We start from the raw sequence: 24,966 nt of genomic DNA, 5'->3' as shown, positions 1-24,966 counted from the left end.
AGATTGGCATGCAGGTACAGCAGGCGATGAAGAATGCAAATGGCATGTTGGCCTTCATAGCTAGGGGTTTTGAGTACAGGAGCAGGGAGGTCTTACTGCAGTTGTACAGGGCCTTGGTGAGGCCTCACCTGGAATATTGTGTTCAGTTTTGGTCTTCTAATCTGAGGAAGGACGTTCTTGCTATTGAGTGAGTGCAGCGAAGGTTCACCAGACTGATTCCCGGGATGGCAGGACTGACATATGAGGAGAGACTGGATTGACTGGACCTGTATTCACTGGAGTTTAGAAGGATGAGAGGGGATCTCATTGAAACATATAAAATTCTGATGGGACTGGACAGGTTAGATGCAGGAAGAATGTTCCCGATGCTGGGGGAGTGCAGAACCAGGGGACACAGTCTAAGGATAAGGGGTAAGCCATTTAGGACTGAGATGAGGAGAAACTTCTTCACTCAGAGAGTTGTTAACCTGTGGAATTCTCTACTGCAGAGAGTTGTTGATGCCAGTTCATTGGATATATTCAAGAGGGAGTTAGATATGGCCCTTACGGCTAAAGGGATCAAGGGGTATGGAGAGAAAGCAGGAAAGGGGTACTGAGGTGAATGATCAGCCATGATCATATTGAATGCTGGTGCAGGCTCGAAGGGCCGAATGGCCTGTTCCTGCACCTATTTTCTATGTTTCATGTTTCTTTGGCTTGGAGAACATCTCTGGTTTTTGATTATGCCTCCGTGAAGCGCCTTGAGACAATTTGCTACTTTAAAGGTGCTATATAAAGGCTGACCGTACAAAGAGATGGAAAGAGAGCAGCCAGGATCTACAAGGTGCACTTTCCTCATGTTCACCACCAGACCCAGAGCCCTCAACAGCTCCCTTCACAGAACATCGCGAGGGAGGAAGAGGTGAGGGATATGGGTGTGATAGTATGGTGGTTATGTTACTGGACTCGTAATCCAGAGGCCTGGACTAATGATCCGGAGACATGTGTTTAAATCCCAACCGACAACTGGGAAATTTAACTTCAGTTAATTAAATAAAACTGGAATATAAAGATAGTATCAGTAAAACTACCATAAAACTACTGGATTGTTGTAAAATCTGGTTCACTAATGTCCTTTCGGGAAGGAAATCTGCCGCCTTTACCCAGTCTGACCTATATGTGACTCCAGATCCACAGCAATGTGGTTAACTCTTAACTGCCCTCTGAAAAGGCCGAGCCAGCCACTCAGTTGTTCAAATAGGGATGGGCAATAAATGCTGGTCTTGCCAGCAATGCCCACATCCCGTGAATGAATAAAACAAAATTATCATCACGTCCCTCGATAATCGAGGAAGACTTGATTCCACTCTAAAAGTGAGTTCTCAGGTGGCTGTACAGTCCAACACAGGGATTACAGTCTCTGTCACAGATAGGGCAAACTGTGGTTGAAGGAAAGGGTGGGTGGAGAGTCTGGTTTGCTGCACGCTCCTTTCGCTGCCTGCACTTGTTTTCTGCAGGTTCTCGGTGACAAGATTCCAGGTGTTCAGCGCCCTCTCAGATGCTCTTCCTCCACTTTGGGCAGTCTTGGGCCAGGGATTCCAGGTGTCGGTGGGGATGTTGCACTTTATCAAGGAAGCTTGGAGGGTGTCCTTGAAGCATTTCCTCTGCCCACCTAGGGCTTGCTTGCCGTGTAGGAGTTCCGAGTAGAGCACTTACTTAAGGAGTCTCGTGTTGGGCATGCAGACGATGTGCCCCACCCAACAGAGCTGGTCGAGTGCGGTCAGTGCTTCGATGCTGGGGATGTTGGTCTGAGCGAGAACACTGATGTTGGTGTGTCTATCCTCCCAGTGGATTTGCAGGATCTTGTGGAGGCAGCTCCAGTGCTTTGAGATGTCTGCTTTATATATCCCATTTTCCATCACTCGGGAGTCTACTATCAGCAAGGGCAGATATCGATGACGATGTCCAACACCGCCTCCAGTGTGCCAGCGCAACCTTTGGTCGCCTGAGGAAGAGAATATTTGAAGACCAGGACCTCAAGTCTACAGGGCAGTAGTGATACCCGCCCTCCTGTATGGCTCAGAGACGTGGACCATATAAAACAAACACCTGCTATCCAAAAGAATAGAAGAGAGGAATGAAGTGCAAGAGGACAGAGACAAAAAGAAAATGAATAACAAAGATCAAAGCATAATGAGAGGTGTAGAAACACTAACATGAAGACAACAGGGGCAGGTGCTGTGTGTGCGTGCCTATGTGTGTCCCTCTGAAGTGGTCTAGCAAGCCACTCCGTCACATCAAACTCCACATAACTAGGGATGGACAATAAATGCTGGCATTGCCATTGACGTCCACATCCCGAGAATGGAAAAGAAAAACCAGCAAGCAAGAAATAAAAGCACAAATAGGAATGAGCAGTGTAGGCTTCACGGGTTGTACTTTCCAGAGCAGAAAAGCCTCATGTGATTCACAGTCTGTCATTTTTGCTCAACTCTATGTCAGCTGTGGTTCAGTGGGTAACAATCGTCACTGAGACAGAAGGTTGTTAAAGTCTCACTCCAGGGAGCACAAAAATCTTGGTTGACAATTCAATGCAGCGCTGAGGGAGTGCTGCACTGTCGGAGGTGCCGTCTTTTGGATGAGACGTTAAACAGAGGCCCTGACTGCTCTCTCAGGTGGATGTGAAAGATCCCATGGCAGTATATCGAAGAAGAGCAGGGGAGTTATCCCCGGTGTCCTGGCCAATATTTATCCCTCAATCAACATCACTAAAAAACAGATTATTCGGTCATTATCACATTGCTGTTTGTGGGAGCTTGCTGTGCGTAAATTGGCTGCTGCATTTCCTACATTACAAGAGTGACTATGCTTCAAAAAGTGCTTCATTGGCTGTGTAGCGCTTTAGGATGTCGTGAAAGGTGCTATACAAATGCAAGACTGACTTATTTTTTTTTTCAAAACCCTCCCTTTCAAACATCCCCCACCCCCCCACCCCCCACCCCTACCTTTTGGTTGGCTCCCTTAATTATTCTAATTCCTGCTCAGTAATCACCGTCCACTTTATTAAAAGCCTTTGGGTATTTTGCTACAATAAATGTGTTATTAATAAGTGGAAGTTGTTGTGATGTATGCCACAAAATAATTGACAGGAAAATTGATTTCCTTCTTGCAATCATTTATTTAAGGGACATATTTTCTTCACATTTTTCACTGAAGAAAAGTAGCAATCATGAAAATTCAAGCAAAATAGTAAGTTTATTTGCATCCTCCTTAATTACAGGTGATTTTCAACATAAATGTTCCCAATTTCACAGACAAATGTAACACTTCTCTGCCACTAGAGGGTCCATTTCTCCACAGTCACTCAGGACCTCCAGCAGGTGCACTGTACTGCACAGAGTTAGTTCAGTTCTTGTATACCTTTACATTAATTAGGAGGCTAGAACAGGAATGGACAATAACAGCATGTATTTAAATACAATTTTAATAATAATACAGTCAAATAGAGTTCTGGTCCCATTTCCCTCCATCACCAACCCCCCCCCCCCACGTGAGTTATGCACCATTGAGTACTCAACAATTGTCATTGAAAATTAAAGATTCTGTTTCTCACCAATGAATCTTTACCTTGAGCTCTTGATGCTTTTCAGTGTTAAATCCTTCAGGCTTTTCATCTCTCTAGCCTTGAAAGTAGCTGCCCAGGAAAGCAGCTCTGTAATGCCAGCTATCTACACCAGGTGGTAGTAGAGAGCTATGAAACTCGAGCACTATCTTCTGACAGGTCAATGCTGTGACATTTTAACTTAATACATGGGCCCTAGCTTTTAGAAACTTATTTCTGCAAGATTCTTTACACTACTATTCACCCTCCACCCACCCCAAAGCCTGAGGAATGTTTCCTCTCTGGTTCAGCATACAAGACGTTCTAGGAAGCCATTATGCACTTGAGAAGAAGATTACTGCGATTCACTACTGGCTAAAGCCACATTAGCCAAGATTGGCAATTCTGGTTCCACTCAACCATTCCCATTGTCCAGAATTGGCGCACTCTTGGCAGGTGGCCAGAAGGCAAAGATTTCACTGCAGTCACAAAGCTGCCAGGTGACTACTGACCCTTGATGCCAGTTTGCGAGTCAGTCTTTCCCAGGTGATCGTGTCGACAGGATAGAAGAGGTTGGACTTGGAATTCTCGGTCACTTCCCAAGCCCCTAATTTGAGCCCAGTGTCTTGAGAATAGACAGGTTTTCTGTGGTGGCACCCAATGATTTTACATTACCAGGAATTACCTCACAATGGCTCAGTGGGTAGCACTCTCACCTGAGTCAGAAGGTCGTGGGTTCAAGTCCCACTCCAACGACTTGAGCACAACAATCTAGGCTGACAGTTCAGTGCAGTGCTGAGGGAGTGTTGCGCTTTCGGAAGTGCCATCTTTTAGATGAGAGACGTTAAACCGAGGCCCCGTCTGCTCTCAGGTTGGCCTAAAAGATCCCATGGCATTATTTCGAAGAAGAGCAGGAGAATTATTCCCGGAATCCTGGGTCAATATTTATCCCTCAATCAATGTAACAAAAACATATTATCTGGTCATTATCACATTGCTGTTTGAGAGAGCTTGCTGTGCACAAATTGGCTGCTGCATTATAACAACGGCTCACTTCAAAAGTACTTGGAGATGTCCAATGGTCGTGAAAGGCGCTATATAAATGCAAGTCCTTCTTGTATAAAGGTAAGCACAGTATCAGGACCTGCTGTTCAGAGCATGTGCAGCACTCCCTCGGCACTGTTGAGATTTTTATCCGACTCAGAGGCGAGTGTACTACCAACTGAGCCACAGCTGACACATGTCTGCTTTGATTTTCTGAGAGAAATACTTTCGATTGGTTCCGATATAACACAACGGGCGGAGGCGTTCCACACTGACTGTTGATTGAAACGTCTCCAGCCAATGTCATCACAACAGCATCTGTGCCTGTGTATAGAACACAATTTCACCGTCGGAACCCAGGTGGGTCCCATCTCGTGGACCTACCGCTCAGATGCTGACTGGCCCGCTTTACTTTTCCAGCGCAGTTTTTTTTTTGTTTCCGATTGATTGCCAGCATTTGCTGCAGTTTGTTCAATCTCTACACGTATCCCTTGCATTTTCTGTCACGTCATGCCGTGTGACGCACCCTGCAGCGTTGGAAACGAGCAGTGCCCCGTGGCCACATGGCCACTCTGCCGCCATCAGACTCGCCCTTGCAGAGGGCAGTTCTGGACTTCGCAGTCCCGTGACTGCTTACACATGTTCAAGAAAAAGATCAGCAAACCGATTGGTATAGAATCGTAGAATTGTTACAGCACAGGAGGAGGTCATTCAGCCCTTCGGGGCCTGTGCCGGCTCTCTGCAACAGCACCTCAGCCAGTCCCACTGCTCTGCCCTTTCCCTGTAGCCCTGTAAAAAAAATTCCTTCGGGTACTTCTCCAATTCCCTTTTGAAAGCCACGATTGAATCTGTCTCCACCACCCTTTCAGGCAGCGCGTTCCAGATCTTAACCACTCGCTGTGTAAAGAAGTTTTTCCACATGTCGCCTTTGGTTCTTTTGCCAACCACCTCTGGTGTCCTCTAGTTCTCGACCCTTCTGGCAATGGGAACAGCTTCTCTCTGTCTACACCCCTCATGATTTTGAGCACCTCTAATCAAATCTCCTCTCAACCTTCTCTGCTCCGAGGTGAACAACCTCAGCTTCTCCACTCTATCCACGTAACTGAAGTCCCTCATCCCTGGAACCACTCTTGTATGGAAGAACAGTTTTCTTAGGACTGCGTCACAAACTGTAACCCAAACGGGGGGGTTCCGATGATGCTCCCAATAAGTTCCACACACAGTGCCCGCCCCAGGGCTGTTTCTGACAAAGAATGAAGATGGGCAGGAGGGCATGACTGATGGGCATGTTCCGAGAAACATTTTGTTGCATCCCTCCATAATATTTAGGATTTAGCCAGTATTCAGGAGAATTCACTCTCCCCTTGGAGATGCTGACTAATCAGTGCTCCATCATCCGGTAAGCCCAGGGCCCACTCAATCTTCCACAGCAGTGCCGGCTCACATTCCTGAGACAACACATCGCCACAATGAAGTTTTTAAGCTACCAGTGATATCGTACAAGCTCCAGCGGTCTTAAATCCACAGTAGCATCGTAAAACACGCTGCGTGATTTCTGGCATTGGCAGGTCGTAAGATCCACTAAACTTCTCCCCATCAACCCCCTCCCCCAACCCGTGTTATTCTCTGGCGATGGGGTCAAATAAGAACACAAGAATTAGGAGCAGGCGTAGGCCGTACGGCCCCTCAAGCCTGCTCCGCCATTCAATATCATGGCTGATCAACTCCACTTTCCCGCCCGATCCCTATATTGATTCTCCTAGACTATCTATCTCAGCCTTGAATATATTCAGAGACTCAGAATCCATAGCCATTTCTAATTCCAAAGATTCACCATCCTCTGAGTGAAGAAATTCCTCCTCTTCTCTGTCTTAAATGACTGACCCCTTACCCTGAGAATATGCCCCCCAGTTCGAGACTCCCCAGCCAGGGGAAACAGCCTCTCAGCATCTACCCTATAAATCCCCTTCAGAATCTGGCTAGTAAAGAACATTCATCTGAACATATCGGCAGACAACAAAGAAAGAATTGTCAGACTGTTCTCAGCACCTCACGGTAACAGCTGCATTTGATATCTGAACAAATGATTGGGATGGTCGAGCATCCTTTGCAGGAATGGATCCAGGCTTCAGACTTGCATCGCACGGAATCCCCACAGAGTTCTTTATATTATTTAGAATTTGACAGCTTGTGTCCTTGTTTACAGTTGTGGGCAAGGAGTAACTTGGTGCTCTAGGTGGCAGCTGTGGCTCAGTGGGTAGCACTCCTGCCTCGGAGTCTGAAGGTTCTGGGTTCAAGTCCCAGTCCAGGAACTTGAACACACAAAAATCTAAGCTGACACTCCAGTGTAGTGCTGAGGGAGCCCTGCACTGTCTGAGGTGTCGTCTCTCAGGTGAGACGTTAAACCGAGGCCCCGTCTGCACTCTCAGGCAGACGTAAAAGATCTCATGGCACTATTTCAAAGATCCCCGGTATCCGGGCCAATATTTATCCCTAAATCAATGTAACAAAAACAGTTTATCACATTGCTGTTTGTGGGAGTTTGCTGTGCGCAAGTTCGCTGCTGTGTTTCCCACATTACAACAGTGACCACACTCCAAAAGTACTTTATTGGCTGCAAAGCACTTTGAGATGCCCAGGGGTCGTGAAACTCGCAATATAAATGTAAGTCTGTCTTTCTTTCTCTAACACTGCCATACGGCTCTGCAGGGTTTTCAGTCTTGGCTGCGCCGATGGCAAGCTAAATACAAATGAAGGAGATAATTTGTCCCAACCCAGCTCGCCCATCCAAAAAGAACCTACAGTCCCTCCATCACACAAAGTAAAGCTGGTTCTTGGGTGATTCCGGGCAGTTTGTCTCCACCTTGCTGTGAGTCTGTTCCATTTGTCGATCATTCCGTTTGGGAATGATCTTCCGCCCATCCAGAAGTTTAAAAGATGAGCAAACGGCGAGCACCAGAGGGAGGAAATCGGAGCAGGAGGGCACTGGTGCATTGCCGAGCTCCTTGTGCATAGGGCGTCATTGGCCAGAGGCCTGGGAGTCTTAACTTGGCCTCTGAAATGGCCGAGCAAGCCACTCAGTTGTTTTCAAGCTGGCGCTCACCATCACCTTCTCAAGGCAATTAGGAACGGCCAATAAATGCTGGCCTTACCGGTGACGCCCGCATCCCATGAATAATTTTTAACATTTTTTTTTTTAAACGAGATTTAAAATTTTTCAAAATGAGAGGCATGGCAGAAGGCAGAGGGGTGATCTAATCGAGGACATTAAAATTATAAAAGGTTTTGATAGAGTGGATAGAGAGAGAATGTTTCCACTTATGGGGAAGAGCATAACTAGAGGCCATCAAAATAAGATAGTCACCAAGAAATCCAATACGGAATTCAGAAGAAACTTCTTTACCGAGAGAGAGAGAGATGAGAATGTGGAACTCGCTACCACAGGGAGTGGTTGAAGCGAATAGTATAGATGCATTAAAGGGGAGGCTAGTCAAGCATATGAGGAAGGGGGAATAGAGGGTTATGCTGATAGATTTAGATGAGCAAAGACAGGAGGAGGCTCGACTGGTTGGGCCGAATATCCGATGTAATCCTATGTAATAGGCCTTGGTACTCGTATAAAGAACAGAGAACAATATCAGGCAAGTGTGCTTAGAGTAAGGAGCAGTAGCGTAATTTGGTGCAGAGGCATATCAAGTGAATGTACCCACGTACTAACCGCACGTAGATGGACTGGGCTTGCGCTGTAATGTCACATTCAGGGGCTGTAAGTAACCCAATAAAAATACAGTGCACCGGAGCCCCTTGGGGACCTTTACCTAGTCGTGCTTAGGCTAGTGTGAACAGTCAAAACAATATGCCTATGGGACCACCGATGAGCCTGTTGTTCATGAGCTCATGGACTGGATTATATTGCTTTTTTGATCAATAAAGTGTATTAATCAGATGTCTCAGTATTTCCTGATCCTCAAACTTGTATCAAGCAAAAGGATAAGTAACTATCCTATAAACTTAACATCTTGCATTGAGAATAAACTCCTCATGATATTAAGTGATGTCATAAACTGCAACAGCTACAGTTTATTTCGTCAGCCTAGTTCCAAAAGTGAGCCACTTTTGCCTAAGAAACTGTTTTAAAGCCACTTGCCTAAGAAACTGTTTTACATTATAGTGCTCACAGTATATTAAAACACCAGTCTGGTCACAGTGCGAAAAACCTGCTCAACAGGAAAATCCAGCTCTCTCCCTCTCTCAAACACACTTTCTAAGTTTGCATAAAATGGACCCATTTCATTTATTTAATCAAATTACCTTTTATGTCCTCAGACTCCCCACCCCTCCCCTCCAGTTGACTTCTTTTCAAGTTCTTTTGCCAGTGCACATCCTCCCCCAGGCTGGAGAGAGAGAGGGGGAGAGAGGGGGAGAGAGGGGGAGAGAGGGGGAGAGAGGGGGAGAGAGGGGGAGAGAGAACACACAACTACTATTTAGCCACCATTTGCAGGATTGACTCCAGGGAAAGCTCGCAAAAAGTTATTATCTCTGAACCCTTCCATCCTGAGCTGGCAAACAACATGATGTAAAAAACGAAATACAAACTTTTCCTTCAGCAAAGCTACTCCGGGAGAAGATTTCCACCACACACTACATGTAACAAAACTGTACACCCGTTTACGTTGAATGGATTTACAATTACAACCCTCCGAGATATCTGTGCTCCTATAAGTATGGTCTCTTGAGCATCCCTGATTTTAATCGCTCCAGCATTGGTGGCCATGCCTTCTGCTGCCCAGGCCTTAAGCTCTGGAATTCCCTCTGTAAATCTCTGCCTCTCTACCTCAGTTTCCTCCTTTTAAGATGCTCCTTAAAAGCTACCTCTTTGACCAGGCTTTTGGTCACCTTTCCTAATACCTCTATGTGGCTCGGTGTCAAATGTTGTTTTATAATGCTCCTGTGAAGCGCCTTGGGACGTTTGACTATGTTAAAGATGCTATATAAATACAAGTTGTCGTTATCATAGATAATGTGACTAAGATTTAGCCTATTTGGGCAGATTTCCCTGTACTGTGCATGGGTGGGCACAGAGGAGAGACGAAAATCGGATGGGAAAGGATTGCAAACACGTATCAGACACTGCCTGGTTTTCCATCGATTTAAGTCAACAGAAACGTCAGCGAGCACCATCACAAGTGTTGCATCAAACACTAACAGTCCGAGAACCAGTGGCATTTTGACAATTTCTTTTTTTTCACCGTTAGTTTATATATTTTCTTAACATTGCTTTTCAATAAGTGATTTATAAGCCGTCAGAATTGACAGAGATTTACTTTTAAGGTAGCGCCACAAGTGCCCTCTTGTCAGGGAAGTCAAAGTTCGAGCTTCTGTATTTAGTGTAACCCACAGTTTATTATTAAATGGAACTTGCAACAAGACCCTCCCCCATCAAAACACATCTCTGTACTTTGGCGGAACAGGCTGGTGTGGGGCTGAATGGCCTACTCCTGTTCCGATGTCCCACTGTCACAGGTTCCACCAACCTTAGCTTCACTCCCAATCTACTGGCCAACAAGGAAATAGTTTCTATTAAATGAGAACCAAGGCGTTTTGTTGGCCCAGTCCTTGCTGAAGTGCATTAGCCCATGGGGTTCCCTCCTGCTTTAGGAGATTCTCGTTAGATTTAATGAGTTTATGTAATAAAACTGGAGTCTTTCTTTGTTGGATATTTGGATCAAGTTTCAGTGCAGGATTTTGTAAGTATTGGTGATAACCGTGGTCCTACCTGTAGTAAGGTGGACTGTCCCAGGCACATCTGACCAATTTGGAGCAGTGACCCTTTTGTATCAGTATAGCGAATCCTATGGGATTGTTTATTGCCCCTATAAAACCGCTCAACCTCCAAACATACCTTGAGACTTCAAGGCTGGATAAGATGACAGACACTAGGGGGCATTGTGGGGGGAAGGGGGTGTGGGAACCAAAGTCTTAATGGCTGTGACTATTAATTGGTGTAAAGGTTTTTGTAATGGAAGTAGTGTTTTTATGAATGGGTACGGTCGTGTTTCTCAACCTCCCTTAAAATCTCGGTGCCCAATGTAGTGGTCTTTAAACTTGCAGTTCATCTGCCCGTGGGTTGGTCAGTTTGTGTTTTTGGTGGGCGGTGAGGGAGTCGGTCAGTCGGAGTGGAGCCACTGTGTCAGTAAGTCACTGGGTTGAGGATGAAGAGTTTGTCTTCCTCTTTCCTAATCCACTTCATCAGTTTGGTAATGGCATTTCCTGCGGCCGCTTTCGTTCCCATTGGAGTGAAACACATGTAGAGTTCAAATCCACTTGTAACCTGCACAGCGAGGGAGAAACAACGCGGGAGTTAAAAAACAGAAAGACAGGTCTACGTTTACTAACATTTTCTTGTTTATTTCAACTTTTCTTTTTGCCCCCCGCCCCCACTCTTGAGGTTAGGCATTTCCACATGGAAGCCCAGGAGCCTAGAGTTTCTGATTAGCATCATTGTAACGTCAGTCGTAACTCAGTTAATATAAGTGGGCTCAAGAGTTTTCTCACGGTCTGAAGTGCGAACATCGAGCTTCCCAGCTGAGATACAGTGTGGTTACAAAGCAACATGAAGCTTGTGTTAAACTGTCCCATCAAACACCAACATTCACTCCCTCCACCACCGGCGCACAAGATGCACTGCAGCAACTCGCCAAGGCTTCTTTGGCGGCACCTCCCAAACCCGCGATCTCTACCACCTAGAAGGACAAGGATAGCAGGCGCATGGGAACACCATCACCTCCAAGTTACGCACCATCCTGACTTGTAAATATATCGGCCATTCCTCCATCGTCAAAATCCTGGAACTCCCTATCTAACAGCATTATGGGAGGACCTTCACCACACGGACTGCAACGGTTCAAGGCGGCGGCTCACTACCACCTTCTCAAGGGCAATTAGGGATGGGCAATAAATGCTGGCCTTGCCAGCGATGCCCACATCCCAGGAACAAATTTTCAAAAACTCTCAGGCCAAGGTGAGTAGGGATTAAAAGCAAAGTAAAGCTCCTTCTTCTACACAACCTTCATCTATTGCTCCCGGCTGAGGCACATTGCCAGTTAGACACAGAATAGATGGCAAGCATATGCTTCCTTAGGTAAGGAATTTACAGCACAGAAACAGGTCATTTGACCCAACATATCCAGGCCAGTGTTTATGCTCCACACAAGCCTCCTCCCACCTCTACTTCATCCACCTCCAACATATCCTTCGATTCCTTTCTCCCTCATGTATTTATGCAGCTGTCCCTAAAATGATTGGTTGAGGTGAATAGCACACTCACTGCGGTAGCGAGTTCAACATTCTCGCCGTTCTCTGGGTAAAGCAGTTTCTCCTGAGTTCCCCATTTGATTTACTGGTGACTATCCTATATTGATGTCCCCTAGTTCTGGTTTTTAGTGATGCTGGTTAAGGGACAAAGTGGCCCGAGGACACAGTGGAGAACGGATCCCTGCCTCCCCTCCAACAATGGCCCGTAGCTCTTCCACATCCACCCAATTCCAACCATGGAAATTTTGCATAGAAACATAGAAAATAGGTGCAGGAGTAGGCCATTCAGCCCTTCGAGCCTGCACCACCATTCAATAAGATCACGGCTAATCGTTCACCTCAGTACCCCTTTCCTGCTTTCTCTCCATACCCCTTGATCCCTTTAGCCGTAAGGGCCATATCTAACTCTCTTTTGAATATCCAATGAACTGGCATCAACAACTCTCTGCGATAGGGAATTCCACAGGTTAACAACTCTGAGTGAATAAGTTTCTCCTCATCTCAGTCCTAAATGGCTTACCCCTTATCCTTAGACTGTGTCCCCTGGTTCTGGACTTCCCAACATCGGGAACATTCTTCCCGCATCTAACCTGTCCAGTCCCGTCAGAATTTTATATGTTTCTATGAGATCCCCTCTCATCTTCTAAACTCCAATGAATACAGGCCCAGTCAATCCAGTCTCTCCTCATATGACAGTCCTGCCATCCCGGGAATCAGTCTGGTGAACCTTCGCTGCACTCTCTCAATAGCAAGAACGTCCTTCCTCAGATTAGGAGACCAAAACTGAATACAATATTCCAGGTGAGGCCTCACCAAGGCCCTGTACAACTGCAGTAAGACCTCCCTGCTCCTATACTCAAACCCCCTAGCTATGAAAGCCAACATACCATTTGCCTTCTTCACCGCGAGGTTGCATTCCCAGAGCAGAGCATCATCTGCCAGGAGCACTTTTGGAAATTCGGGTACCCACCCCAGTGATCGTTAAAATCGGGGAGGAGTGGGAGGGGGAGATGCCAAAATTGCTGCGCTCCGGATAGGCAGGGCTCAACAATTGCCTGTTTTGTGCGATAGACCCATGCCCGTTATGAACTGCATCGATAATGCCCAGGTGCATTTCACTATCAGAACATTAACTGAGAGACTTTCTGTTCCATCGGCTCCAGTCCAGAGGTGGAAGGAATGGGTTCCATCCCAAGATGTCACCCAATTTCCTGTTGGTCTGTTCAGATTCTCCCCCGCACCATGCCAAAACTCATCATTTTATTTCATTGATTACTATTTTACCAAATTATTTGTATTATTGTACATTTGGCTATTAAATTAAATGCAGCGAAATTAGAGAGACACACAAAGTAACCTCTCACTTTCCTGTTTGGCCACGGGGGAGGGCGGCGGCGGAAAGAGATGAGGTCTCATTAAGACTCTTGGGACCTACTGAATGACCCTGGCTGGGGAGTCCAGAATCAAGGGTCACAGTCTCAGAATAAAGGGTCTGGCATTTTGGACTGAGATGAGCAGAAATGTCTTCACTCAAAGAGTTGTGAATCTTTGGAATGCTCTACCCTAGAGAGCATATTGAGTATATTCAAGACAGAGGTCAATACATTTTTGGCAACAAAGGGAATAAAGGGATATGGGGAAGGTGGAGTTGAGGTAGATGATCAGCCATGATCTTGTTGAATGGTGGAGCAGGCTTGAGGGGCTGAATGGCCTACTCCAGCTCTTATTTCTTATGTTCTTATGAAGTAAGGTAGGAGGAAGCTCGTGTGCAGCATAAACACCAGCATGGACCAGTTGGGCCGAATGGCCCGTTTCTGTGCTGTCCATTCGGTTTAATGTTCCAAGTCTCGGTTCTTACCCACGCCAAAAGGTTCTCCCTTTCTCCTGCATAATAGATGTATTTCAGAGGCCGTGCAGAGTTGTGGATGCGGCTATACAAATACTGATACAGTTCCAGTAGCCTTTCCTGCTCTTCCTCACCCATGTAGGGAGCTTCAACTTCTGGGCTGCAAAAAACACACACAAAACATTCAATGTCATTGCCGGATCGAACGAAAGAACGAACAAAAGAAGATAAAGAAAGAAAACCTGTGTTGTAACTTTTAGTGATTTGTGGATTTGTATCCGAGATCCCTTTGTTCCTCTACCCCACCCAGACTCGCACCCTCCAAGTAATAAGTGACCTCCCTATTCTTCCTACCAAAATGTAATACCTCACATTTATCTGTGTTGAACTTCATTTGCCAATTATATGTCCATTCTGCAAGTTCATTAACGTCCACCTGTAATTTGTTGCAGTCCTCCTCATTGTTATCGCCCCAATTTGGTGGCATCCGCAAATTTAGAAATTATGTTTCTGATTCCAAAGTCTAAATCGTTAATATAAATTGTGAACAGCGGTGATCCCAGCACTGTTCCTTGTGGAACACCATGACCCACCTTCTGTCACTGTGAATAGCTACCCTTTTACCCCTTCTTTGTCTTGGGCAGTCCCTTGGAGTCAAGGATGACTTGCTTACACACTAAAAATCAATTAGTGTTTACCCCTACTCTCTGCTTTCTGTCTTGAAGCCAGCTAGCTATCCATTCTGGAATAGTTACGATACCAATTCTACTCAACAGCAAATCTTACTGGAGTAGTCCCTACAACTTCTTATTTTCTTCTACTGTGATAGTCAATCAGTGTTAATCTAAAGGCATTGTTTGACTGGGGAACTTGCATTAACTCTAAATTGGACCGGGACTGCCCCAAACCCATTTTAATTTTGGACCTATTGTCCCATCAGACCGGAGATGAATAAGGATAGCACACTGACTGGGTACTGCTCAAGAAGGATTTTTTTTTTTTTAAACTGGAACAAAAATATCCCATTTACTTTATACTTGCTCAGTGGTAGCACTTGTGCCTCCAAGCCGAAAGGTTGTAGGTTCAAGCCCCATGTTCCCTTTAAGCTGCACAGCCACTCCCAAAGTCTCACGCAGCCAGTGAACGGGCTTTTAAATTGAAAAAAAACGCGTATGCGCGGACTTTTGAATGGGCCGCAGCCCAAGACAATTACAGGGAACATTGTTCAAGATTCACTCCGTGGACTTGAGCACATATATCTAGGATGACACTCCAGTACGGTGCTGACCTGCTCTGTCGGAGGTGCCGTCTTTTGGATGAGACATAAGAAATAGGAGCAGGAGTAAGCCATATGGCCCCTCGAGTCTGCTCCACCATTCGATAAGATCATGGCTGATCTGATCTTGGCCTCAACTCCACTTTCCTGCCCACTCCCCGTAACCCTTGACTTCCCTGTAATTCAAGAATCTATCTATCTCGCCTTGAATATATTCAACGACTCAGCCTCCACAGTTCTCTGGGGAAGAGAATTCACGACCCTCAGAAGAAAAAAATCCTCCTCATCTCAGTCTTAAATGGGCAATCCCTTATTCTGAAACAATGCCTCCTAGTTCTAGATTCCCCCACGAGGGGAAACATCCTCTCTGCATCTACCCTGTCAAGCCTCCACAGAATCTTATATGTTTCAATAAGATCACCTCTTATTCTTCTAAACTCCAATGAGTATTGGCCCAACCTGCTCAAGCTTTCTTGAACAGGGGCATTATATTTGTGGTTTTCCAGGGAATTTTGGAATATTACAACCAATGCATCCACTATCTCAGCAGCCACTTCTTTTAAGACCCTAGGGATGCAGGCCATCCAGTTCTGGGGACTTGTCATCATTTGGTCCCATTAGTTTGCCTAGTACTTTTTCTCTAGTGAGAGATTGTTTTAAGACGATAAGCCAATTCCGCATCTTCCCTCTCGGGTGGGTGTAAAAGATCCCATGGCACTATTTTGAAGAAGAGCAGGGGATTAACCCTGGTGTCCTGGCCAACATTTATCCCCCAATCAACATCACTAAAAACATTATCCCGTCATTATCACATTACTGTTTGTGGGAGCTTGATGTGCGCAAACTGGCTGCCGCATTTCCTACATTACAACAGTGACTACGCTTCAGAAAGTACTTAATTGGCTGTAAAGCGCTTTGGGGACTTCTTTTGTTACATAATTTAGATAACTCGGTGAGTGCAGTGCAGAAATGAACAGGCTTCCTACCTTGTGAACAGACCCGAGCTTCTCGATTTATAAATGAAGTGCCTGAGGTCTGGTATGCCCACTTGAGAAACACTGTAGGATGGAGTCCGTAACTCTTCCAGCAAGGTCTGGAAGGTATTCCGCCTCTTCATGCGCTCCAGAAATTTATTCTTACAGTTTGAGATGGTGAAGAAGTGCTCTCGGTCCGTGGAGATGAGGAGCAGGCACAGGCTGCTTGCCTGATCAAGGTAGGAGATGTGGGCGTGAAAGAAACCGCTGGAGTTGAACTTGGGGAGACAGATCGGCGTCCAGACCTCTCCGTCTCGGAAGGAGGTGGACGCACTGATGAGGTTGAAGAGAAGATGGAGATCGATGGGGTGTAGAAATTGGTCCTTTTTCCTCACCAACGTCACCAGTTGGTTCTGGGCAACCAGAATAGAGAAGACGAGACTTTTGTCTTTGGCTTGCTGGAGGCTATTGCTGATCACATCTCTCACGGATGAGGCCAACGGCAGGCATCGCACCGCGCACATCAAAAAGCTAGGATCCTTGTCCATTAGATTGAGGAGATTGTCAGTGATCCTCTCAGACCCAGAGAGCAGCCGGCGGAGATCATAGTTCTTTTTCTGCTCGAAGATCCTGTTGAGCTGGGTTAGAGTCAGCAGGCTGACGATCTGGTAGTAAACGTACAGAAGTTCTTTGGCTACTTCCTGCTCTGACTGGCGGGTCCGAGCGACCGCCACAAGGACCAGGGGGCTGCGGCGGATGAAAACCACCTTGTAACCCTCTGCAAGAGAAAGCATAGACTTAGTCGATCCACTCTGTGTGGTTTTGGGAAGGGGCTGTTCAAGGTGGGGACTGTCAGTGTTGGGCGACTGCATAATGATTTAATTTGAATGAAAATGACAACAACCCCAAAATCCCTGCTGCGTATGTACTTGCTGCAATTAAAGCCGTATGGCCTACTCCTGCTCCTATTTCTTATGTACTGGTGAAGGGAGGTGGCGGCAGTGTTGTTTCTGTTCTTTAGAAATACAGACAGCAGATCCGACTGCCATTGCCTTTTCCGGTTTCTTTCACCCACAGACGGTGAGTGACTCTCTGCTCCCCATTCAGAGGCTCAACTGGATACTGCATGGGCCATGCAGACAGCTTTGGTTAAAGGTTAGGCCACAATTATGTAATGTATGCACTATGAGGATGCTCACCGGTTTGCAGAGCGACTGATCCCTCAAAAAAAAAACAAGGGGGCACTTGAAAAGTGTTTTGGAGTGTGCCCCCCCCCCCCCCCTTTAATCAGGGGGCACTTGATTTTCTGATTACAACAAAATAGTTGTAGAGCTGCTGACCTACGGCCATACTGGTCTGAAAAAGCCTGATCCCGTCTGATCTCGGATGCGTAGCAGAGTAAAGCCTGATTAGTTCTTGGAAGGGAGACCGATTGGGTATACCAGGTGCGATAGACTGACGGTCATGTAGTGGTTATGGTACTGGTCTACAGACCTGGACTAATGATCCGGAGACCAGAGTTCAATTCCCACCATGGCAGCTGGGGAATTTAGCTAATTAAATATATGTTTTCCTTACTTGGCTCGGTGTCAAATTTTCAACAAAATAGTTGTAGAGCTGCTGCTCCACCGGTACGCTCGCGGCTTTCCGCAAGAGGTGGGCGCCGGAGGGACTGGAGTGCATCATCCAAAAAAATTACAAAACAAAAAAAAGGGGGCACTTGAAAAGTTTTTGGAGTGTGCCTGCCCCCCCCCCCTTTAATCAGGGGGGTACTTGATTACTAATACAACTAAAAATAGTAGTAGTTGTAGAGCTGCTACATTGTGAGTGGCTTAGCCAGTCACGTGATGTTCACAAGCCTCAATAAAACCCCAGTCAGTTGTGTCTAGGTCATCCACGATGAGGTATGTAGTTGTGAGCTTAGTGGATGAACTGGTAATATGTGATGTGATTGTTAAACCTTTGTTATTAAACCAACAAGTTCTTAATAGCAATGTGTTGCTATGAATTCTTAAGCAAAGAACACATGAAGCAAATACATTACAAAATAAAATACTGTGTTCAGTACTTTACGAAAGGGGTCCAGGCCATGGAGAGGGTGCAGAAGAGATTCATTACAATGGCATCAGGGATCAAGAGGCTTTAGTTATGGGACAAGACAAGAATAACTGGAGCTCTTTTCTTCAGAAGGTGAAAAAGAGATCTGATAGAGGGGTCTAAAGTTATGAGGAGTTTCGATAAGGGAAAATATCAGTCACATTGGGCTGTTCTTGTACACTCCCTGATGGTTGACAATAGAAATTGTTTATTGATAGCTGGGAGCAGGTCATCACCTACCGGGGAAGGTGTACAGCATGAAGAAACTCAAGGGGTGTAGGGAAGTGGAGAGAAAATAGGGAATAACATTAGAAGGTTGGAGCACAGGTTTTCTTCTCACGTGGTGCCATGGGGAGCAAGTGTATCTCAAAGAGAAGGTAGGGAAAACCTGAACACTTTCCTGGTGGCTGGTTGAGAGATGTTGTTGGGGGAAGTCGGAGAAGGTTCACTAGGTTGATTCTAAGGTTCTCTATGTTGATTCTCGAGATGAAGGGGTTGTCATGAAAAAAGATTGAGCAGGTTGAGCCTGTAGTCATTGGAGTTTAGAAGAATGAGAGGTGATCTTACTGAAACGTATAAGATTATGAGCGGGTTCGACAGGGTAGATGCAGAGAGGATATTTCCCCTCATGGGGGAATCTAGAACTAGGGGGCATAGTTTCAGAATAAGGGGCCGCCCATTTAAAACAGAGATGAGGAAGAATTTATTTTCTCAGCGGGTCGTGAATCTTTTGAATTCTCTACCTTAGCGAGCTGTGGAGGCTGGATCATTGAATATGAATATATTTAAAGGTGGAGATAGACAGATTCTTGAACTGTAGGAGAGTCAAGGGTTATGGCGAGCGAGCAGGGAAGTGGAGTTGAGGCCAAGATTAGATCAGCCATGATCTTATTGAATGGTGGAGCAGGCTCGAGGGGCCAAATGGCCTACTCCTGCACCTATTTCATATGTTCCTTTGAACGGGCCATACCTTCTCAACCCCGGACAGGGTGTGTTCCATCGAAATAAGACAAACGAGGGAAAAATGCAATTCGCCACTGCAATACTATTGTGCTGAGAAATAATTACTATATGTGCATTGCAGAAGGACGGTGATTTGGAAAATCATTATTTACATATCGTTCTGGGAATGCCTTCATCACCACTTTCACCCACTCATCCTATTGGCTGGGCCCAGTACAAGGGAAAGCAAGATACAAATTCATATGGAACAGCGTAACGCGACGAAAGGTCATTAAGACCATCAAACGCACCTGCATGGATGGACTTGATGACGTTTTTGCTTGCCTCAATAACGGCCACAAGCGCGACCATTACCCCCATCATGGAAGAAAGGGCCTCCTCTGTCCCATAACGGGAATAAATTGGCTTGCCAGCATCGCTGAAGACAAACATGTGCTTGCGGTGCTGCCGCCACGAGTCTGCGGTGACGTCCTCCTCCTTCTCGGACAGCGCAGATTCTCTGCGGGACAAGCCTGACGGCCCCTCGCCCTCTGCGTCGCTATCCCTCATCTCCTTGTTCACATCCATCGCCACGCCCGTCAGTTGGGTGCTCAGCTCGTTGAAATCCTTGCTGATCTCTTCGATTTGGGACTGTTCCGTGGCGGCCTCGTCAACGCTGTCCAGACCCCTCTGCACGTCATCATCCGCAGTCAGGTCTTCATAGGATCTCGTGTGGACAAACATTGCACTCTCTTGTCCAGCCCCTAGATCAAAGATATGTGTAAATACATTTATTCTCATGCCTGCCTCGTCACCGGCAGTAAGCAACATGAACAATGAGTAACTGAGTGAACTTTCAGACTGTCTCGTCATTGAGGGGGTCCAAAAGCATTGTTAGATATAGAGGAACATCTATCTGTGAATGGACTACAGACTGTAATCTTATCATGGGGTTCAGGTGGTATATGTATAGTACAAAGGGCACTGGGACAAGAAACAATTGTTTCCAATCAAAAAAAGATATACTTGGGATTGAGTTGTGGGCTGCAATCTAATTGAGCAGTTTAGCTGATTTAGTGAAATACTGGCTATCTGGCAGAAACATGTAAGGCTACAGTAAATTTCCTGTTAAACATATCTTGTTGATCAACAACAACTTGCATTTATATAGCACCTTTAAAGTAGTAAAAATATGCTTCACAGGAGCGATTATCAAGCAAAATTTGACACCGAGCCACAGGAGATATTAAGACAGTGACCAAGAGTTTGGTCAAAGAGGTAGGTTTTAAGGAGTAGTCTTAAAGAGGGAGAGAGGTAGAGAGCACGGAGAGGAACAGGGAGGGAATTCCAGAGCTTAGGGCCCAGGTAGCTTAAGGCACGGCCACCAATGGTTGAGCGATTTTTTTTTTTAAATCGGGGATTATTGCTTGATCATCTTGCAATGAGCGTGTGACAGTTGTCAATTCTTTGGTGTGAATACCCTCACGCATCAACAACAGAACATCATTCTGTAAGCAACTGGCTTGAATTAAATATTTTTGCATGCACATGCAAGATGCACTTAGATGTAGGACATGAACACACCATTTTTATTTAATTCATATTTTTGGTTACCCCCTTGTGGTCAATAAGAGGAAGAATATCAATTCTGCGATGTGAAACAGGTTCCTCGCCTTGTACCCAGGACAAGTACAACACGAGTCAGGTCCAAAGGCACCTTCACTCCACCAGCTTCACTTTTCCATTTCCAATGATGGCTGTCCCTTGTGACACCCGAGTGAGATGTGCCAGTTCAGTGCCAATTTGTATTAAATTATGAACAGTTTTTTGCTGTGGATTAGCATCGGATTGAGGCTGTCAAAACATGTAGAAATCCTGACACCAATCTGAGCTGAATCAATCCTTGGATCCCAGAGGCAAAAGGACTCTATTCTATCCAACAGTAACACTCGGCTCTCCCTTATTACAAAAGTGCTTCTTAACCATTAATGTCTGATTGAAGTTCAAAAACATAGTTCCTCTCCCTAGCTGTACCACACCCCGACACAAACACACTATGAACCAGCACCCAACGGAGAGGACAGGACAGGTTAGATGTGAGAAGAATGTTCCCGATGTTGGGGAAGTCCAGAACCAGGAGACACAGCCGTAGGATAAGAGGTAGACCATTTAGGACTGAGATGAGGAGAAACTGTTTCGCTCAGAGAGTTGTTAACCTGTGGAATTCCCTACCGCAGAGAGTTGTTGATGCCAGTTCGTTAGATATATTCAAGAGGGATTTAGATATGGCCCTTATGGCTAAAGGGATCAAGGGGTATGGAGAGAAAGCAGGAAAGGGGTACTGAGGGAATGATCAGCCATGATCTTATTGATTAGTGGTGCAGGCTCGAAGGGCCGAATGGCCTACTCCTGCACCTATTTTCTATGTTTTTATGTTTCTAGGCTTCAGCCAATATGATCATTTTATAACCAACTGCTAGAAGGTACTGCAATCCTCCAAAGGGTTTTAAATGTTCTCCTCCTTCTTCCGTTTAAAGGTTTTCAGATTCTAATGAGTTGAACTCTGATCTACATATGTTATTAAGCAGGGAGATATGAAGCAGTGTGTCTCGCCTATCTGTACTTCCTTGTATTTTCTAAGGTCGACCTGTACTTTGTCCTCTGGGGTTAGCCAGTGTTATTGGGAGCTCAGGGCACCTACTCCTCAGTCAGCTGCCAGCCGTGCCTGCACATTTTAAATTCAGGAAGGGAGTTTAAAATAAAATTGTGGGCACAGCTAGATTTACAGAGCCTCAGCCATACCTCAGTGGATAGCACCCTCGCCTCGGAGTCAGGAGGTTGTGGGTTCAAGTCCCACTCCAGAGGCTTTAGCACAAAAATCCAGGCAGACACTCCCAGTGCAGTGCTGAGGGAGTGCTGCGCTGTCGGAGGTGCCATATTTTGGATGAGACATTAAACCGAGGCCCCATCTGCTCTCTCGGGTGGACGTAAAAGATTCCATGGCGCTATTTCGAAGAGCAGGGGAGTTATCTCCGGTGTCCTGGCCAATATTTAATCCTCAATCAACATCACTAAAAAAAAAGGTTATCTGGTCATTATCACATTGTTGTTTGTGGGAGCTTGCTGTGCACAAATTGGCTGCTGTGTTTCCTGCATTACAACACTGCACTTGAAAAAAAAAGCACCTCATTGGCTGTAAAGTGCTTTGGGACATCCTGTGGTTGTGAAAGGCGCTATAGAAACACAGGTCGTTCTTTTTTTCACTTGAAAAGAAAGAATGCACAATTTCTGACACAATATAGTCTACAGCACAGGAACCGGCCATTTGGCCTAACTATGCTGGCGTCTATGCTCCACACGAGCTTCCTCCTACCTTTCTTAATCTAACCCAATCATTATGCCTTTCTATTCCTTTCTCCCTCATGTGCTTATCTAGTTTCCCCTTATATGCATCGATGTTGGTGAGTAAAGGCAGAGTAACAAAGCCATACTGACAGAGAGGGTCCCTGGTTCGATTCCCAGTGTTGCTCAGTCAGCTAATCTCAGTTGAGGGCAACACATCTGGCATCACCAAATTACACCATGGTCTGTCCCCCTTACACCTCTGGCACTTTCTGCTCTTTTGAGCATCTCACCTTGTTCTACCCCTCTTATTTAAAATTCTCCTTCTCCACCGCCCACCCAAGTACAATAAAAATGTTACCAATATATATCTTAACTGCTTTCCTCCCTTAGCCTCTGCACCGAACGACTTCTCATCCTCTGTAATTTTTTACCTCCATCTCAATTCATCACGCGCTCTCTCCTCCAAGTTCACTAGCCTCCTATCCTCCCTTAATCTCTTCCTCCATGTAAACTCCCCAACCCATATTCACAGCCTCCCCCTCGACCTTGCCAGCTCTCGTGTCCTCACTATTCCCATCGTGTCAATCGCAGATAAGGCCATCCCTGACTACTTCCTCGTATCGCTCTCCACCCACATCCCCCTTCCACCGCACCTACCCCTCACACCCAACATCTGTCTTAGGCTGATCTACACTGTTTGCAACCTTGGTGTCACATTTAACCCTGAAATGAGCTTTCGACCGCATATCTGCAACATAAATAAGACCGCCTATTTCCACCTCCATAACATCGCCCATCTCCGCCCTCGCTTCAGCTGATTCACTGCTGAAGCCCTCATTCATGCCTTTGTAACCTCTAAACTTGACTATTCACTCCTGGCTGGCTTCCCACATTCTACCCTACGTAAACTTTAGGTCATCCAAAACTCAGCTGTCTGTGTCCTAACTCGCACCAAGTCACGATCACCCATCACCCCTGTGCTCGCTGACCTACATTGGCTCCTGGTTAAGCAACGCCTAGATTTTAAAATTCTCATCCTTGTTTTCAAATCCCTCCATGGCTTGGCCCCTCCCTATCTCTAATCTGCTTCAGCCCCACAACCCCCAGAGATATCTGCGCTCCACTAATTCTGCCCTTTTAAGCATCCCTGATTATAATCGCTCAACCATTGGTGGCCGTGCCTTCAGCTGCCTAAAAACCAAGCTCTGCAACTCCCTGTCTAAACCTCTCCACCTCTCTTTCCTTCTTTAAGACGCTCCTTAAAACCTCCCTCTTTGACCAAGCTCCTGCCCTAATTTCTCATGTGGCTCAGTGTCAAATTCTGTGTCTCATAATACTCCTGTGAAGCACCTTGCGGTGTTTTACTGCATTAAAGGCGCTATATAAATACATGTTATTGTTGTTCTTCTTCAGTTGAAGTGTTGGAAAGTTCAATTTAACTGTCAGACACAATTCACACTCCCCAAACGAGAACCTTGAATGTTCTCCCTCAGTTCTCTCATTCTTTCCCTTGCTCTAGACACGAATTTCTTACCTGGCTCTGTGCCTTCCACCAGCCCGGGCGTGGGACTCTCCGATCTGCTACTGCGCTGGAGCTCAGCTGGGGCCAACGAGCCATTGACCTCCCAAGCTACTTTCTTGTTGTGAACATCAGCCTCCATACTCTCATTCCTTGGGTGACTGTAGACAGGCAAAAGGACATCAGCTGTTATGGGAAGAGTCCGCATGTATTCTAACATTAATTAACAGGCCTGGAAATGTTGAGCTTTCAGGAGACAGAAAGGTCAGGATATCACATTAATGACAAGGTAATGACAGAACTGATTGTATGCCATAAGGACATAAGAAATAGGAGCAGGAATAGGCCATAGAGCCCCTCGAGCCTGCTCCCCCATTCAACAGGATCATGGCTGATCATCGACCTCAACTCCACTTTTCTGCCCAATCTTCATCTCCCTTGATTCCCCTGGACTCCAAAAATCTATCTCTCTCAGCCTTGAATACACTTAGAGACTCAGCATCCACAGTCCTTTGGGGTAGAGAAGTTCAAAGATTCACAACTTTCTGAGTGAAGAAATTCCTCCTCATCTCTGTCTTAACTGGCCTACCCCTTATCCTGAGACTGTGCCCTCTAGTTCCAGACACTCCAGCCAAGGGAAACAACCTCTCAGCATCTACCCTGTCAATCCTCTTCAGAATCTTATATGTTTCAACAGGATCATCTCCTATTCTTCTAAACACCAGAGAGTATAGGCTTATTCTACACAATCTCTCATCATAAGACAACTCTTTCATCCCAGGAATCAACCAGTGAACCTTTGTTGCACCGCCCCCAAGGCAAGTATATCATTCCTTAGCTAAGGAGACCAAAACTGTGCCCTTAAATCCCTTCTGTAGCTCATCTGTATTCCAGCATTATACTAAAGAATATCAAACTTGACTGAACTCTTGCACAATTGCAAATGTTATATAAAGAGGGAAGGTCACGTCCCATTGTCTCCTGATTCTTGAGATAACTCAAGCAAAGCTTCATAGCATTACTACAGGG

General features: G+C 45.8%; 1 protein-coding gene across 1 annotated transcript in view; it reads right to left on the bottom strand.

Annotated features, from left to right (window-relative positions):
* Positions 1-3,208: 3,208 nt before the first annotated feature.
* Positions 3,209-24,966, bottom strand: part of mon1a (MON1 secretory trafficking family member A) — a 35,815-nt gene continuing 14,057 nt past the window's right edge. The window contains exons 2-6 of the mRNA XM_070895547.1: positions 23,953-24,098; positions 19,385-19,837; positions 16,047-16,812; positions 13,797-13,944; positions 3,209-10,955 (exon numbers count right to left, since the gene is read on the bottom strand). Of these exons, the coding sequence (XP_070751648.1) occupies positions 10,815-10,955; positions 13,797-13,944; positions 16,047-16,812; positions 19,385-19,837; positions 23,953-24,079 (1,635 nt within the window). The 5' untranslated portion in view covers positions 24,080-24,098 and the 3' untranslated portion in view covers positions 3,209-10,814. The remainder of the gene's footprint in view (positions 10,956-13,796; positions 13,945-16,046; positions 16,813-19,384; positions 19,838-23,952; positions 24,099-24,966) is intronic.

This window comes from Pristiophorus japonicus, chromosome 12 (assembly GCF_044704955.1).
Source record: "Pristiophorus japonicus isolate sPriJap1 chromosome 12, sPriJap1.hap1, whole genome shotgun sequence".
Taxonomy (NCBI): domain Eukaryota; kingdom Metazoa; phylum Chordata; class Chondrichthyes; family Pristiophoridae; genus Pristiophorus; species Pristiophorus japonicus.
Note: the sequence above shows the minus strand (reverse complement) of the source record. Positions and strands in the feature narration are given on the sequence as shown.